Source organism: Lissotriton helveticus, chromosome 8, assembly GCF_964261635.1.
Source record: "Lissotriton helveticus chromosome 8, aLisHel1.1, whole genome shotgun sequence".
In the NCBI taxonomy this organism is placed as follows: Eukaryota; Metazoa; Chordata; class Amphibia; order Caudata; family Salamandridae; genus Lissotriton; species Lissotriton helveticus.
In genome coordinates, this window is record NC_136069.1 from 47,170,680 (window position 1) to 47,186,937 (window position 16,258).

The following is a 16,258-nucleotide window of genomic DNA, read 5'->3' on the forward strand; positions in this document are numbered from 1 at the left end:
TCAGTGATGTCATTGACAATGTCATGAATGATGTAATATGTGAAGTCATAAGCAGTGCACCGTGAGGCGTAAGTTATAGTTAACTCAGTTAACTGTAACTGCTGAATTTCTATGGTTTTGTTCGAGTGAAATTTGAGCCTAACTATAACGTCCCTGTAACATTTGTGTTTTTTTAAGTGAATTTCTAAGGTTTTTTAAATTCTATTTCCTAACTATTAAGTCCTTGTAACCTTTGGTTTTTTAAAGTGAATATAAATATGGTCACAGGAAAAATGGACAAATATAACAGTAAGAATACATGAAATGTCTGCACCAAATGAGAATGAGCTCTGTAATTAGTGAAATGAGTTCAAAACAGCGATGCAAACAGCAAATGCTTGAGCGTTTCCCAGTGTGAAGTAACATGTTCACAACCGAGCAAGTTTAAAGTGTAAATGACAATCATAAAAACTCCCACGCTACAAGACCACACACCATGTAATTGGTGCAAGACAAAGTTATATCTAACATAAGTAGTTCATCTTGCCTGCAGTGGTGTGCCATATGCTTTGACCTCGTTCCCGGAAAATAGAAATGTGAAAGCCAAAACACATCTGCCTTTTAAACGTGGTCTACATAATCACGTACCATGAAAATGGAAGAGGTGATTGATTGATTGATTGCAAAATATAAATACCAAAATCGGATGCACCGATTAGACATTGTTTGATTTCCCTCTTGTATACCCCAGACGTATGGAACTCCGTGGTATTAGTGATATATTTACAGGCCTTACAATGGGCACATGTGTAAAATCCATTGCGTCTCGGTAATCCCATGTTGGTATTATGGGTCTATATGTAATAGAGGATTTCATGGTTAGTTCAGGACCTCCACATCCTTTTACAGAATGTCCCAATGTTTATACATCAAATTCCTGATCCTGTTGTTATAAAATGTATGCATTAATCTTTTGGATTTTTGTTTTAGTTTGGGTAAAGCAATTGGTTCCTAGTCCTGGTCTTTTCAGCCCTAGACAGTGCCTGGGGCTCATATACCCTGACTTAGAGCCTCAATTTCATATCTGCTGATTGATTCCTAAATTCTGATTCCGTGCTACATACTCTCTTGAGATGTAGCATCTCCCCATATTGGATGCTGCTGATTAAGTTTTGGGATGTTGACCTTTTATAGTGTAAAAAGAACTGGATGGACAGAATGCAGAACAATGTCATACATTCACCCCAGTACAGAGATCTGGGCCTAAATCCAGTTTTTTTGCTCACCGTGCCATTTCAATTTGGACCCAGCCACATGCAAATCAGTCTTGACCCTGCTCCTAATGAGACCAGTCCAGCCCGAACTGCCAAGCCACGTCCTTCCTGGACTGGAAACAAGCATCCTAGGACTGGTTTCGGGCTTTCAGCCCTCATCAGCCAGGTTAACCAGATTCAGAGAAGACTCTGTACCATCTCTAAGGCTTCCAGAGTACGTGTCAGTTATTAGTGTGCTATCATGTCTACTATGTGCATTTGTGTAAAGTAACTGCTAAAGTGACACATGAGAAATAATAACATGAAACTCATACATATTAAATTACTTGTTGCTTAGTTCACTGAAATGGCATTGCAAAGCAATCTGAATGTAATGTTTCATCCAATTCTTCATGGCCCCCTGCTGAGATCTCATAGAGTTAATCCTATTCTTTTTTTCTTTCTTTCAGGTGATCCATATCCAGCTGCTACTTCAAGGCCTACAGAGAGTTTTACAGTTGACAATGAAACAGTTTTCCATCCTGAGATGGTAGTGGTACAAGTAAACACAGGTGAGTTATACAAGATCCTTCCATGCAACAGACATATCTTTCTGTCTCAGTGATTTCCAAATATTTATTGTCCTGTCTTTTAAAGGGATGGTAGACACCACATCTCTGAGTTCATCAAACATCAAAGAGGAGGCAGAGACCTGTTTTGTGGGCCAACTGAACTCTGAGTTCGAAGGAAGCGTCAATCATGCAGGTGAATAAATGACACTCCACTGAGCCAGACATGTGAAGAGGCCTCTGCCGACCCTACATTTAAGTAGTATGTTTTCTCTACTCATTAGCAGTCTCTTCGTCCATAGTGACTTCACTTTATATGGTCACTCATGTATGGTTCTTTTGTTTATTTTCCCTCATCGTATCATTGTTTTTTAGGTCTTGGCCTGACGAAAGCAGCGCATGTGCCAAATCCAAATCCGTGTCTCAGCTCCACCTGCAGTTCTCATTCGTGCGCGTCGTTTAGCGTCACAAATTATGCAAAAGACAGTGCAATAATTGCACCGGAGGCATTTCAATCCCTCCTGGTTGCCACCCTGTCCCCTTTTGACCCCGCCCACCAGGATTGGATCTTTTACCGGCGGCAGTACACACACTCATTTAATTATTAGCTACGCACTTTTTTCCCCACGTGCTCTCTTCTAAACTTGCAAACTCATGTTTTGTTTTGTTTAAGCAGCGTGGCCGCTCTTTATCTTGTGTTGTTTTAAAGCGCTGTGGTTTTAAGGCTCACTTTATGTTCTTTTGTCATGTTGGAAAATGGCGCTCTACATTTGCTGGCTCGCTAAAATCAGTTAAACCCAACTTAAGAAGTATGTACTGACTTCAATCAGAAGCTTGTTTTTCCCTCCCGTATATATGGCAAGCACAAATAATCCTCCCGGACGACTATCTTCTTTGTGACTTCAACTTGAAATTTTATTTTTCAAGCACACCATTCCTGATGTGCAAGTTGGTTCCATTGACCATCACTTACTCATATTACTGTCACACATGTGATATGGAATCATGTCACTTTGAAGTGAGAGTTGGTCACCGGATTCAGTAATTGTTCCGTGCTCCTCGGGTTTACGCTAAACTGCTTTCACGCACAATCTCGCTTTCTGGCCCCGGACGCTGACATCTCGTTAGGTTTTCCAGCCTATATTTAGACCACAAAGAGCGAGCGAGCGCCCGACAGCCTTCGCCCTCACTGCAGAGACCTTGGGCTCTGAACGCTGGGTTTGTGTGGAGGGAGTGTACTATAGTAATGCTAGTCTCCAACAACATCTGACACCCAAATCGAATTTGAAGCATCCATTGCACAGACATAAAACTCAGAGACAGAAGTCAGCAGCCGGGCTGTGTATACAAAAGAATTGTCTTGGCTTTCTGTTCTCTACGTTTCAAGTGTGCCCCATAGTGTTATATGTAATACCTAGAGACCGAAGTCTAATAGAACAATGCAGGATCCTTCAGCAACCAGACCGTGGATACACAAGAATTGTCTTGCCATTTTGTTCTCTTGTTCTCTGCCTTTCATGGGCGCCTTAAGTGTGATATGTAAACGCTACAGAGCTGGATAGCAGGAATTGACACCCACGCAAGATTTGACACTGTAATATAAAAAAGAGGCTCACAGCCCATCCTTCTTCTGCCCTCAAAGGAGTCACCCCTGCCCATTCAGCTCGATCTGTCAATCACAATGACCCGTTGTTTGCCTGTAGGAGGCATTTCACACACTTTTGAACATATGCAAACTAGTTACTTTTCCTAAATATTTCATCATTGAATTGGATTTGTAATAACTATTAAAAATAGTTGTTTAATTATGTTTTTTTGAGCTAGAACAATTCCTGAGATACAGTATTAGGATTTATAATCTGCAATCCTGTTTGTGAAAAATATATTTTAGATGCTAGTCAGTGTAAGAACATGTTAATATTACATTTCTAGTTGTACTACTTTTAAATACCATGCACGCTACCCTGGGGGCTCTGAGGCCTAGAAAGGGGTGACCTGTTAGCATTTATAAGGGAGTTTTTTATTTTGACAGGTTGAATTGCAGTTTTTATACTGGTACGGTCAGGCTACACAGGGTAGGCCTGAAGCCATGTTTGCACTGACACTGTTGTGAATGGCACAATACGTGCTGCATTCCACTAGTGGCGTTTAATCTCTTAACTATTGAGTCTTTTTCACGGCAGTACTAAGCCCTTTTTTTGCTATTTGGGGTACTTTGCACTTAGTCCTCCATAACTTTTCCCATATAAGGTATCCATGTTTTCCCAACGTCACGGGGATTCCAAGGGTCCTCAAGGTTTGTGGATTCCTTTGAAAGGGACATAGAAAATAGCCACAATATAGCTGCATTTCAAGTTTTGATTTTCCTAACACTTCTGTGATGGAAACTTCTGACATCCGCAGGAATCCACAAAATTCCTAATACCAAACGATAAACCACTTGTACTGAAAAAACCCTGCCCTGTGTGTGTGGCTGGGCCTAGTGCCCGCGACTGTGATGGATCAAACCAAGGTCAGTGGGAGCCCGCCACAAGAACTACCATTGATCTGGGTTTGAACCAATCTGATCGTGAGCACTAGGTCCAGCCACACAGTGGTGTAGCGTTTTTTTATTGAGACAAGTGGGGGAATGCTTGGTGGTAGGAACTTTCTGGATCCCTGTGGATTACGGAAGTTTACGTCCTCCAAATGCAAGAAAAATTTATGATTTCAGCCAAAGTGTGAGGTTTGCAGGCCACTGTTGGTAGGAAAATAACGTGGGATCCACTCAAAGTACACCACAGTAGACTCCTCTGAGTGTCTAGTTTTCAGAAATGTGTGGGTCTGATAGGTTTCCCCAGCTGGAGGCTGCCCCAAGCCCAAAAAGGGGAAGCCATTCACCATAGCAAGTGGGTCGATATTGGGATTTAGCCAATCTCTCGTGGCCCATATGTGAAAACAACACACCAAAGAATCATATTCTCTCTCTTGCAATTGGGATGGTATGATTTAATCCACATGGGAGCAGAAAGCCTGAGAAATTAGGGGTGAGGGTTTGGCCAGATGTCATGGCAAGAAAAGAAAATCCTGCCATACAGTGGGCTTTCTGCCTCCTTCCAGGGGCCGCCGGGTGAGCCTGAATACATTGAAGTTAGATCCCATGACCACCAGGCCTGGAATTATATTATATGTCTTCTAGACTAGTTGGTTGGTTGGAAGAAGTAAACAACTGGAAGAAGTGACTGGTTAAAGCTACCCTGGGGTTGAGTCATTCGTGGAGAAGCGTATACGACAAGAGTGATCTCGAATCACCACTATACTTTGTACAGCTGACAGGGGAGGTCTGGGAGATGGTGATTATGAGAGTTGGCGGAGGCCCCCCAAGTACAAGTTCAATGAGGATCTGCTTTCTCCCGTTGTTTAAATGGATAGGACAAGACATGTCGGTGTATATAGGGAGTGTTGAAATGTACATGTCAGTGTACAGAGGGAGGGAGGGAGGCAACACATTACATTTATTTCCAGAGGGTTCATTCATTACATTTTCAGATGCACAGGGACAGTGTATGTTGTTGGACTAGAACAGCTTTTAAATTGCTCTAAAGTAGCCAAGGCAGCCATGGACATGAGGTCTGAGTTCCAGAGGACTCCTAACCCATCACCCACATTAGAAGCAGTGCTGGAACTGGAAGGAAGGTGTAGAATGAACTCCCAAAGCAGATAAAAAGTGGTCCCCTTTAATGGTGAGACAGAAATGGCAAGATTGCAATCCTGTTATTAACTCTATATGTACATGATGTCACAGACAATTACTAAAACTTATCTGGAAAGATCCTCAGTATTTCTGAGATGTGGGGAAGACTGTAGTATCTTCACACACGTGACTTGTTCTTGTGGGGCAGTGACGGAATTCTTGAGGACTGTGCGAGAAAAATTACATATCATAATGGGTAGTACGCCTGCACACACTATCAAGCAATGCCTGCTTATTCTGAAATTGAAAACAAAAAAGGGGAAAATGAAACGTAAATTTGAAAGCCTAGGACTATTACTTTTGAGGAGTTGGATGAATAGTTATTCATTATATGCAGCCGCGGGCCCCTCATAAGGGTGTTGGTTGAGGCATCTTAGGGAATGGGTCCTAACCTAATAGGTAAGAATGATGGCCACCAGAACTGACGCGACAGTGGAAGAAGACATTGCGAGACGGGGGAGATGGTGGAAAGAAGGCTGGTGGAGCTTCTAAGGCACTGTGAGACCCCAAAAGCATATTCTGCAGTTTCACCTGTGGGCCTGGACGGGGGCGGGGGGAGCGGACAAGGTTTATTGGGTATCTTCACATTCGACTGTGACACAAAGTAATAACATAGAACCCCGAATAATAACTCCTCCTGATCTCTACACAGGATGGAGCAAAGTAGTAGATAGTGAGCACTGAGTAGTCGGGCCAACAAAACTTGAGGGACTTGGACTCAGTGCAAGCACTCTTGAGAACAGCAAACTAACACGGCAAGATGAAGGCCACAACACACCCGGGATACAGCAGGAGTCCCGTCAGTATGAAGGTTGATTATACCATGAATGTACTGTAGGCAGTAGTTCTTCGGTGGCATTGATGTGTTGTACAAATGGTCTGAGGTGTTACTTTTATGCTATGTGAAAATAAAAAGCTTAAAAAAATCATAACATAGAACAACTCAGTTCTCGGCCCATATTGTATTCATTTTAATAGAATACATTTGCAGTAGGTGCATTTTTTTTGCTAAGATTTCATACGATTCTTTCAGCTATTATATATTTCTTTGCAGGTGATCCAGTTCTTTCTTTTGGAACTTCACAGAGTTTTACAGATGACAGTAAAGTATTTGTCCAGCAGGCGACAGAGGATGAACGAGAAAACACTGGTGAGTGCTGTGAGCAGGTCATTGGTGGAGGGGTGGAGCGCTGGGGATATGTGTTGATAATTTGTAAATTAGTGAACATTTGCTTACTGTCATTGAAGTCTCAGGACAAGCTGCTCTCTGATTGGGTCTCGAAAACCTTCCGTATCACCTTGATATGCTTGCGAATGTCTACAAACATAAAGATTTAGAAAATATGAGCTGTGCTTTTCAGCTGATCTAAAAGAAGCAACATAAGGAAAACAAGTCCCTAACGTGCATTATTTCACTTTTTTGTTTAATTAACAACAGATAAAATCCTGTCAAATATTCTTTTGAGAGTCTGACCTGTGATTCAGTATAGATGCACTTCTCCTGCCAATCCCAGTGACTCAACTCATGACTCTTGGCCACTGTTCTTGAGATCATATTGATCCTGGATATGCACCTGCAAAGTTGATGTACAACTCCGGGATCCATTTGAAAAGTACCCCCAAATGGTCTAGGAATCTTTCTCCCCAAATGTATTGAACGCTTTGTGCAGTTCTGTGACTGACCACTACAGTTTAACAGGTCACAGAGGAGGCACCATTGAAAATGGTGGAAAACCTGCTCCCCTAAATCGGAAATTAGGTTTTCATGTTTTACAGATGAACAGCTGATAAAATCACCAGTTCTGTCGCGTTAAGAAGACGAAGTAAAGCTGCTTCGCTGTGCCAGTATTGAAGGGAGCAGGGCAGCATACGACCAGACAAGAAAAGGCCCAGTCCAACACAAAATGCTATTTAGTGCTGAATTTACTTGCACGTTCTCGTTATATACAGATGGACATGCAGTCAAATGTAAACTTCAGTGTGGGATCGACGGCTCTAGGTTAATGATCCTCTGCGGTTTAGGAAATCACTGAATACTTGGCTTTATACTTTGAGTGAGCCAGCTCTTTTTGTCCCCGGGTTGACGCAGACTTTTAACTTATGGTGTGGCAATGCCTGATAGTAGCACAGTTCTGGGTGAAAGATTCATAGGCGCCGGTGGAGATTACGATGTTTCCGAACACCGTTCGGCTTCAATGGGAGCCTGTGTTCCGACCGACTATTCAGGCTCTGATTGAAAAATGGGGTGCTTGCGGAAAACCTTACACCCTGTCACAGGCACCCCCTGGTGCCTGCCACACTGTGCATGGTTGGAAAAGGGGTCCCGCCCAGACCCTAACCGTAGGCCTCTGGGTGAATGGTGGCCTGCTACGGGCCCCCAAAGTCAGTTTACGACAGCCATTTTGTGTCGGACAGACCAATTTGGAAAGGCTGTCCAAATCCAACATCATAATACATCGGTCGGAAGCGCAGTCCATAGACCTGTATGATTCAGCCGGTCGGAACTGAATCCGAAAGACCGAACGGTTACCTTCTATTTTAATCGGTCGGAAATGTTTCCGAGTCAATCGGAAACATGGGTTCTGACACGGGTTAGGAAAATCTGAATGCTGTTTGGAGCCTTTCAGACAGACATCGTAATGAGTCCCTATATATCTAACTTGGCTGATAGACCTGGCTCCTGTCCTTATCAAACACTATTTGTTATGTTATGTTATGTTATGTTATTCTTTCTTTTATAGTGCACGAATCACTGGGGGGCATCTTGGCGCTTTACTTTAGGTCACCTCATTGGCGGAGTTTGTCAGGGAGCAGGAGCTTGTTAAAATAGAAATGCTTTTAGGTGTTTCCGGAAACTAAGATATGAAGGGGTTTCTCGTAGCGATTGGGGGAGACTATTCCAGTATTTAGGGGCGATGTACGAAAATGCCATGCCTCCTGATCGCTGTAGTCTAATACGGGGAACCTGAAGTAGCTGCAAAGAGCCAGATCTTAACAGGCGAGATGGAGTGTATCTAACTAGTCTGTCTTGGAGATACTGGGGGCCATGACCCTGCAACGTGCCGAAAGTGAGGCAACAGATCTTGAAGAACGCCCTTTGTTTGATCGGCAGCCAATGCAGCTGACGTAGCAGTGGTCGAGAGGGGGTGCCTGCCGTTTGTTACTATGACGTGGAGTGCACAAAGCACATTGACGTCACTGTAACAAATGTGAATGCAAATGGCCATATTAGGAACAGTCTGCTTTCAATTTGAACAGTGCTCGGGAGGAGGACAGAATTATGCATGAGAGGTAGGGCTGGAAAGGCAACAATGTTCTCTCCTAAGTGGAACTCTAGTTAGGGATTGAGGCCCTAGGCAATTTACCTACTAGACACCAGTCATACTTTTGAGGGAGAGTGGCACCCCAGGTGCTCCCCTACAAAAACAAATTATGCAGTCTTTCCACTAAATCACTTTCCAGGGGGACTGAAATTTCAGTAGACCACCAGTGATAAATTAAAAAAGAATAGGTAGTGTTTGGGTTGGCGTACCCTGGCATCTGGCAATGGCCCTACCTCAAAATGGACAAATAGACTTTTTACCCCACTGTGGGGGGCAGATTGGAGGTTTTACTCCCGATATGCACACCTTGGGAGGGGTAGAGGGGGGTGTTTGGGGAAAGGGGGTTGGGTGAGGGGCTAAAAGCCCACTAGAGGCCAGGGCAAATTATAAAAGTGAGTCCAGCTAATCCAGTGTGGTGTGTCTTGTGTAGACCGCACTACATTCTGTAACTCAGAGTGCCCTGCGAACAGAAAACTTTATTCAAAATCATGCTTTTCCTGCACAATTATGTGATAGAAAGTTCTGGAATGTGCAAGTATCCACAACATTCCTACAACACTTCTCCCCATGAAAATGGTAACCCACTTGTGTGGCTGGGTTGATTACCTGAGACAAGAACAGACAAAACCAGACTGTGCGTAGACCACATGGACTTTGTTTACATTTTTCATCTATACCTGTTGTGGGAGATAACCCATATCCCACAAGTGGGGTACTGTTTTTAGCGGGAGAAGTGTGGGAATGCGCATTGATAGGAATTTCAGGATCCCAATGGATTCCAGAACTTTTCCTTCCTGAAATATGCGAAAATGCTTGTTTTAAGCCACAGTTTGAGATTTGTGAGACATACTGGGTAAGAAAATGTTGTGGGGTCCGGGCAAGTCACTCCACCCTGGATTGTCCTCAGTGTCTTAGTTTCAGAGTTGTCTGGGTTTGGTAGGTTTATCTAAGTGGGGCATAGGACAGCACGGATACAGCAATTACCTACATCATCAAAATGGGTCAATTCTTATTGCAAAAATATGATGTTTCGTTGTTTTTATTTTGGGGCCCATCGTGTCGCAGGTGATAGGCCCAGTCACACAAGTTAGACACTTCTTTCATTGGGAGAAGTGTGGGAACATTGGGTGGTAGAAATTATGTAGATTCTGGAACTTTTCCTCTCAGAAATGTGAGGAAAATACATTCGTTTAGCAAAGTTTGAGGTTTGCAAATCATTCAGGGCAAGAAAACATAGATGGGTCCCTACAAGTCATACCACCCTGGATTGTCCTGGTCATCAAATTTTCCAGAATGTCTGCGTTTAGTTGTTTTCCCGGGGTAGCGACCAAGCTCGGTCTCAAATACCGCTGCTACCCGAATCCCAAACAAGTGTAAGTTTTCATGGGAAAATGTGGGTTAAAAATGTTTTTTAAACATCTTTATTGGTGGTTCTTACAACATACATATCATACAAAGCATTTGCTAATGGAGCCATGCAGGTGTTGGGGGGTGGGGGGGTCTTGGGGCACAGCAGGCTATTTCAAGGGTCAGATGGATGTGACTAGGTATCTCTTGTCGATGGTCGTGCAGAGGGAAGAGAAGATCCACTCCCTAGTGCAGAGAGGCGGATCCCAACTGTTCTGTAGGGTTATGGTGGATATGAGGAGGGAAATCAGTGCAACTGATTGAGGACCTAGAGGGGGCACTGAAAGACTCAGCCGCTGAGTCGCTGCGTTCAGGTGGGGGGAGGGAAATTGGGTTGGGTAGTCGGTCTACAAAGCAGCTCATCCCAGCCCGAGGCGATAGGGCAGCAGTGGAGACCGCTCCCTTTCTCCCGGTGGAGAGTTGTGGCCTCTCCCAGCGACATAGCCTCTAAAGCCAGGCCTCAACCAAAAGAAGTGCGCCACAGTCTTTGTCTGCGGGACCTGTTTTAAATCCCAAGAGCTACCATCTCCCTGGATCTTGTCCCCCAATTAGTTTCTATGAAAAATCTAAGACTGAGCTGCACAAATTAGACCTTTCTGAATTCAAATTCTGTCCACTCTTCAGAAATCTTTAGATTTCCAGGTTCCCCTATAAGTTTCATACCTTTTTCTATCACATGCTGCAAGTAGGTAGAAATGTCGATAAATAAAAAAAATCGATTACCACCTACAAAAATGCTAAAACTGAAGTAAAAAGCGTGATATTATTTATTTATTTTTTTACTCTTTTTCTTGAAAGCTGGGAATGATCTTAAAACTTTTGTTGATGCCAACGTTAGAGTAACAAACCATAAGCTTTCTTGTACAGCCCTTTTTACCCATTTAAAAAACATGATCAATTTTGGCTATTATCCCAGTTTACCGCTGTAGAAGCCGCAAACTCTGCATAATTTTAGAATCCACAACTTGGGTGCAAAAGAAACACATTTGTCCTGGATATCTTTTGTAGAAAAAAAGTTAAGGCTTAGTGTGAAGTGCTCGAAATGTCAATAAAAGATTGGGCACTCAGGGGAGGTGGGTGGATGAAACCTCAGAAGCTATGGGGATTCACATTGGGGTAACTATGCACTTTTCCTGAGTAGACGATGCTTGTGTCTCGGTGTATTACGCTCGTGTATAAACTCTGCTTTTTGCTGGTGGGCCTGCCCTTTTCTCTCAGTCGCCCACAGGCTTCTCTAACTTGCTTTAGAGGTTTGCTGATTTTTGCAGGGATCATGGTCGTGATCTAGTAATTTGCTTCAGTGATGATTGCAAATGGAGGGATCAATTTCAGAAAAGCAACTTAAAGGGAACTTTTCGCACCAGCGCTATAAAACAATGGGCCCGATTCACAGAATTAATTTAAGACTCAATCCTAAACTTACTACTATTTTGGTATTCACAGAATGAACTTACTACTTTTGGTATTCACTTCAGTTTGTCTTAAGACAAACTTAAGACAAACTCCTAACTTCTGTGAATACCAAAAGTAGTAAGTGCATTCTGTGAATGCCAAAATAGTAGTAGGTTTAGGATTGAGTCTTAAGTTCATTCTGTGAATCGGGTTCATTGTATTTATGTGGTGTTTATGTAGGGCAATGACTATCTAAAGGCAACAGTTTTAATGGTAGAGCTGTAATCTGCTCTGAGTCTATTAAACCAAGATGGTCTCGTCTGCATTAAATGGGTCAGAAAAATTCAGAAATACTGACCTGTCACAGTTGGGCATGTTGGGCATGACAGAAAATATTTTAGTTGTTGGTCAACCCTCTCCCGCCAAGAACTCTATTAGCTGTGCTTTAGTGAAAATAAGATGCAATGATATGGTCACCAAGCTTACTTTGGCCCAATAAAATGCTGTTCGACTTACTAGTCCTCTCTGGCCTTTGATAATTGTCAGCAAAAGCCATTTGGGCCCAGAATTACAACGTTTGTGTGTAATGCAAGGCAGCAAGCAATGCTACAGCGCTGCATTGCATCAGCTTATTAGGTCAAAACTGCGCCATATCTACAAGTGCACACTTACTACAGCCTTGCTCTATAGTGCAGTGGTGTCTGAATTTGTGGTCAGCATAATGTTTGTTCAGGAAGGGACCCCTACCTGCACAAAACGTATGCGGAAAGGCAATTTCCTCTTTACATTTATGCTGCAGAACACAGCACACATGCAAAGAGAAAAAAAAAACAAGCAGACATAACAAATATTTCTCCTTCTTTTACCAGCCTCCGGGAGGTGTAGCATTTTGGTGCAAATACATGTCTATAAGTATTTGTAGATATGGATTTGTGTCGAAATCCATCGCTGGGTGCACGGGAGCTCACATGCACCACCCGTGGAACACAGCCTTGATGCAAACTAACGCAAATCTGTGTATCACGCTGTGTTGCATTAAGTTTGGTTTAAATTTGGGTCTGTAATTCTGTCAACCTTAGCCAGGAAAACATTTAGTCGATTACATTAATGATTACAATTTTTCTGGTTGGACAGGTTCAAAAATTTTTCTTGGCTTGATCCTGTGCAACAAAATTTCAAATATAGCTGCCCCCCCAAACCACCCCCAACACTGAACTTTGTATTCAGTTTAACATAGGTGAGCTTTTGAGTATCAGGCGGATTTGATTTCATTTCTTACATTTTGTTTTGGAATTTTGCTGAGCTGTTATGTTAGATAACGCTCAGCGACACAACTTCCGCTGACGAAAATTCACTTTTTGCTGCTGTTCTCATCTTATTTCTCTTCTATACATTATTGGTTACTCCTATATTTTATGACAAATAGTATTCAAATAGTATTCAGAACTGTTACTCCTGCTCTACTAACTTGTAATCAAACTTTACAATGCTCTATTTAAAAGTAACCTTATGTTTATAATATTCAAGGAGTCATGATGATGGACATTAAGCTTGCTATCCAATTGCTCATATCTCTGTCCAGTAACTGCATATTAAAATGTATAATTATATAACTTCTATGAATTGTTTTAAATATTTTGTGCTTAATTTGAGCCAGTGGTTTCCGGTGCTCGGCACTGGCACTTGGTGGTGCTGTTTGTCTCATTTGCAGACAAGCACAACCACAGTTATTAGTTCAATATAATTTAACAATAATTGATGTCCGCCACCCTTGCCATTCTTAGCTCTTTGGGGCCTGGAATAGTCTGTATTGTCACACTTGTAGGAGTGTGATGGTTAGTCGTTGTGTTGGTACGGTCCTCGGTAGCGCTGTTAGGGACAATGGGTAGTGCAGGGACAGTGGCCTTTCTTTTTTGGCTACAAGGTCTTCCTGGCTCCTAAGTGGCCCAGCTCCTCAACGTGCCCTCCATGCAAGGGTATGCTAGGTGCGCCTTCACTGGTCTTCTTAGTCAGGGGGTCAGTTTCTCTCCTTTGAAAGGGTAGTACTTATTGTTCTTCTCCAAGTCACAGAAGATGGCATGTTTTGGACTCTAGGATTGGGTCCGAGCCGTTAAAGGGATACATTAGCAACAGGGCCATGCCCCTTGCAAAGCATTTCTCTGTGCTGGTGCAGACAGGAATTCCTTCAGAAGTGCATAGGCGTGCTCAAGGAAGTCCATTACGAAAAGCAAGGGCTAGCCAAATGGCAAGCTTTTTTCAGGGAAGTGCGAACCACTATTATGGGTTTATGGATTTCGTGTGTCCGATGTTAGGCAGACTTAGCTAGGACCTTCAGAGTTGCTAGGTAATACACAAATCATCCTACATTGGAGACTCATGCACAGTGCATGACAGCAACTGCTTTGGCATTTATCCGATGTAGGACAAAGGCCCAGCAACTACATTTGTATTGTGGTTATGTCCACTATAGTAGGGCACTGTTTCCATCCTGGACAATATTCTTTTGATCTCCTATATACAAGTGAATCATAGATGGAACATATGACACACAATGCTGAGTGTACCACACAACATGGGATGGTTGAAGGTCTCCTTCCATTTACCGGAAGTGGAGATATTTTACAGAGGAGAGTCTTGGAAGTACCTATCCTCTCCACAAATGATGATAAAAGATCTATTTCCTGAGATCAGAATTCATTTGCCAAGAGTCAGTCTGCTCATAGCCTGGCATGAAGGAGCAGTCCCCACCCTTTACTGCGGGTGGCAACACAATGTTGGTGCACACCTTGGGTCTCACTGCTGATAAATGTTTAAAAAGTAAATAGCATCTCCAGTGGATTCAAATATTGTTGTGTTCACTGCAGTGACAAATACAGGACAGGTCTGAAAACGCTGAATATGGGCATATTCTACTGACAGAATCTGGGGGCATAATTTTCTATGGCACTTAAATGATTCAGCTGCACTCTCTTCATGCCCTTAAGATCCAATTTTACCCCCTCCATCGCCAACCTGGCCACCCCAAAAATCTCATCCCCTCTGTTCTCTCTCCCTATCTAGCGATATCTACCCCTCTGCCATTGCAGAGTTCTGCACCATCAAAATGTAGGCCTTTGCTGTCATCCTCCCCATTTATCATCAGTTCCAACATCTGTTGTAATAATGAAGTTATGTAATTTTTATTTTATAAAATCTGTCCCTTACATGATATTTACTTTTCTTTTCATTCTTCAGCGCCCAATTCAGAGACAGGATGTTTGATTGAGAAAGAGTCCAGTACATGCTCATTAAAAAGAGTCTACAAGAGTGAGAGAAACTTCACATGTACTGAGTGTGAGAAGAGTTTTAACAGTAAGGAACTTCTTTTGGCCCATCAAAGACTTCATCCAGAAATAAAACTGAAGCCTTACCTATGCACCGAGTGTGGAAAGAGCTTTACTGAAATGTCAAGTCTTCTTTGGCATCAAAGGTTTCATACAAGAGGAAGGCCTTTTCATTGCTCAGTGTGTTTGAAGAGCTTTACTCGAAGGCAAAGCCTTCGAAGGCATGAAATGATTCACACAGGAGAGAAGCCATATCATTGTAATGAGTGCCAAAAGAGTTTTAATTTAAAGCAAAACCTTCTAACGCACCAAAGAACACATACTGGAGAGAGGCCCTACCAGTGCTCTGAGTGTGAGAAACGCTTCACTTACAGGCAAGCTCTTCTAAACCATCAAAGAACCCATACAGGAGAAAGGCCATATCCGTGCGCGAACTGTGTGAGAAGCTTTAGTCAAATGTCAGATTTTATAGAACATCAAAAAACACACACAGGAATGAGGCCTCATCAGTGCACAGAGTGTGATAAAACCTTTGCTCATAAGCGAACTCTTATAAGACACCGAAGAACACACACAGGCGAGAGGCCCTATCACTGCAATGAGTGTGATAAAAGTTTTACTCTCAGGCAAACTCTCCTAAAGCATCAAAGAATACACACAGGAGAGAAGCCCTATCAGTGCATGAAGTGTGAGAAAAGCTTTACTCAAAAGCAAACTCTCCTCGTCCACCAAAGAACGCACCTGTGAGAAAGGCCCCATCACTGCAGTGAGTGCGAGGAAAGCTTTATTGAAACGTACATTGTTCTAGACCATCCAAGAACAGACCCTTGAGAGGCACTGTCACGGCTCAGTGAGTGAGAAGAGCTGGACTGGAATTTTAAATCTTACTAATAAAGTATTATAAACCGGAGAGAGACACTTTCCATACATTGAGTGTGATAAGGTTGTAGGGCAACATGTAATTGTGAGTGTGAGAATGCATTTCCCCACAAGCAACCTCTTCCAATGCATCAAAGAGTACACATAGTTACCAGATCCTTTCAGTGCACTGACTGTGAAAAAAGTTTTACTAGAATGCACCACATAGCACACAGGAGTGATTACATAGCAAACCTGTGAAAATGGGATAATCTGTATTCAGAAGCCACATCATCTAATACACAGAGAAGTCAAACTTTGCAATTCTTGCTGTGCCTCCTAAGAATCCACTCATGGAAAGCCATTTCACTGCACTGGCATAGGAGCTTTATCTGAAAGGGCGATCTTCAAAGTATTGGAA

The 16,258-nt window shown here is 42.8% G+C and overlaps 1 protein-coding gene across 1 annotated transcript in view; it reads left to right on the top strand.

The window, feature by feature from the left end:
• LOC144772331 (uncharacterized) overlaps window positions 1–16,258 on the top strand; it is a 176,654-nt gene that overhangs the window by 21,184 nt on the left and 139,212 nt on the right. Inside the window, exons 5-7 of the mRNA XM_078656571.1 lie at window positions 1,703–1,804; window positions 1,890–1,997; window positions 6,589–6,684. Of these exons, the coding sequence (XP_078512697.1) occupies window positions 1,703–1,804; window positions 1,890–1,997; window positions 6,589–6,684 (306 nt within the window). The remainder of the gene's footprint in view (window positions 1–1,702; window positions 1,805–1,889; window positions 1,998–6,588; window positions 6,685–16,258) is intronic.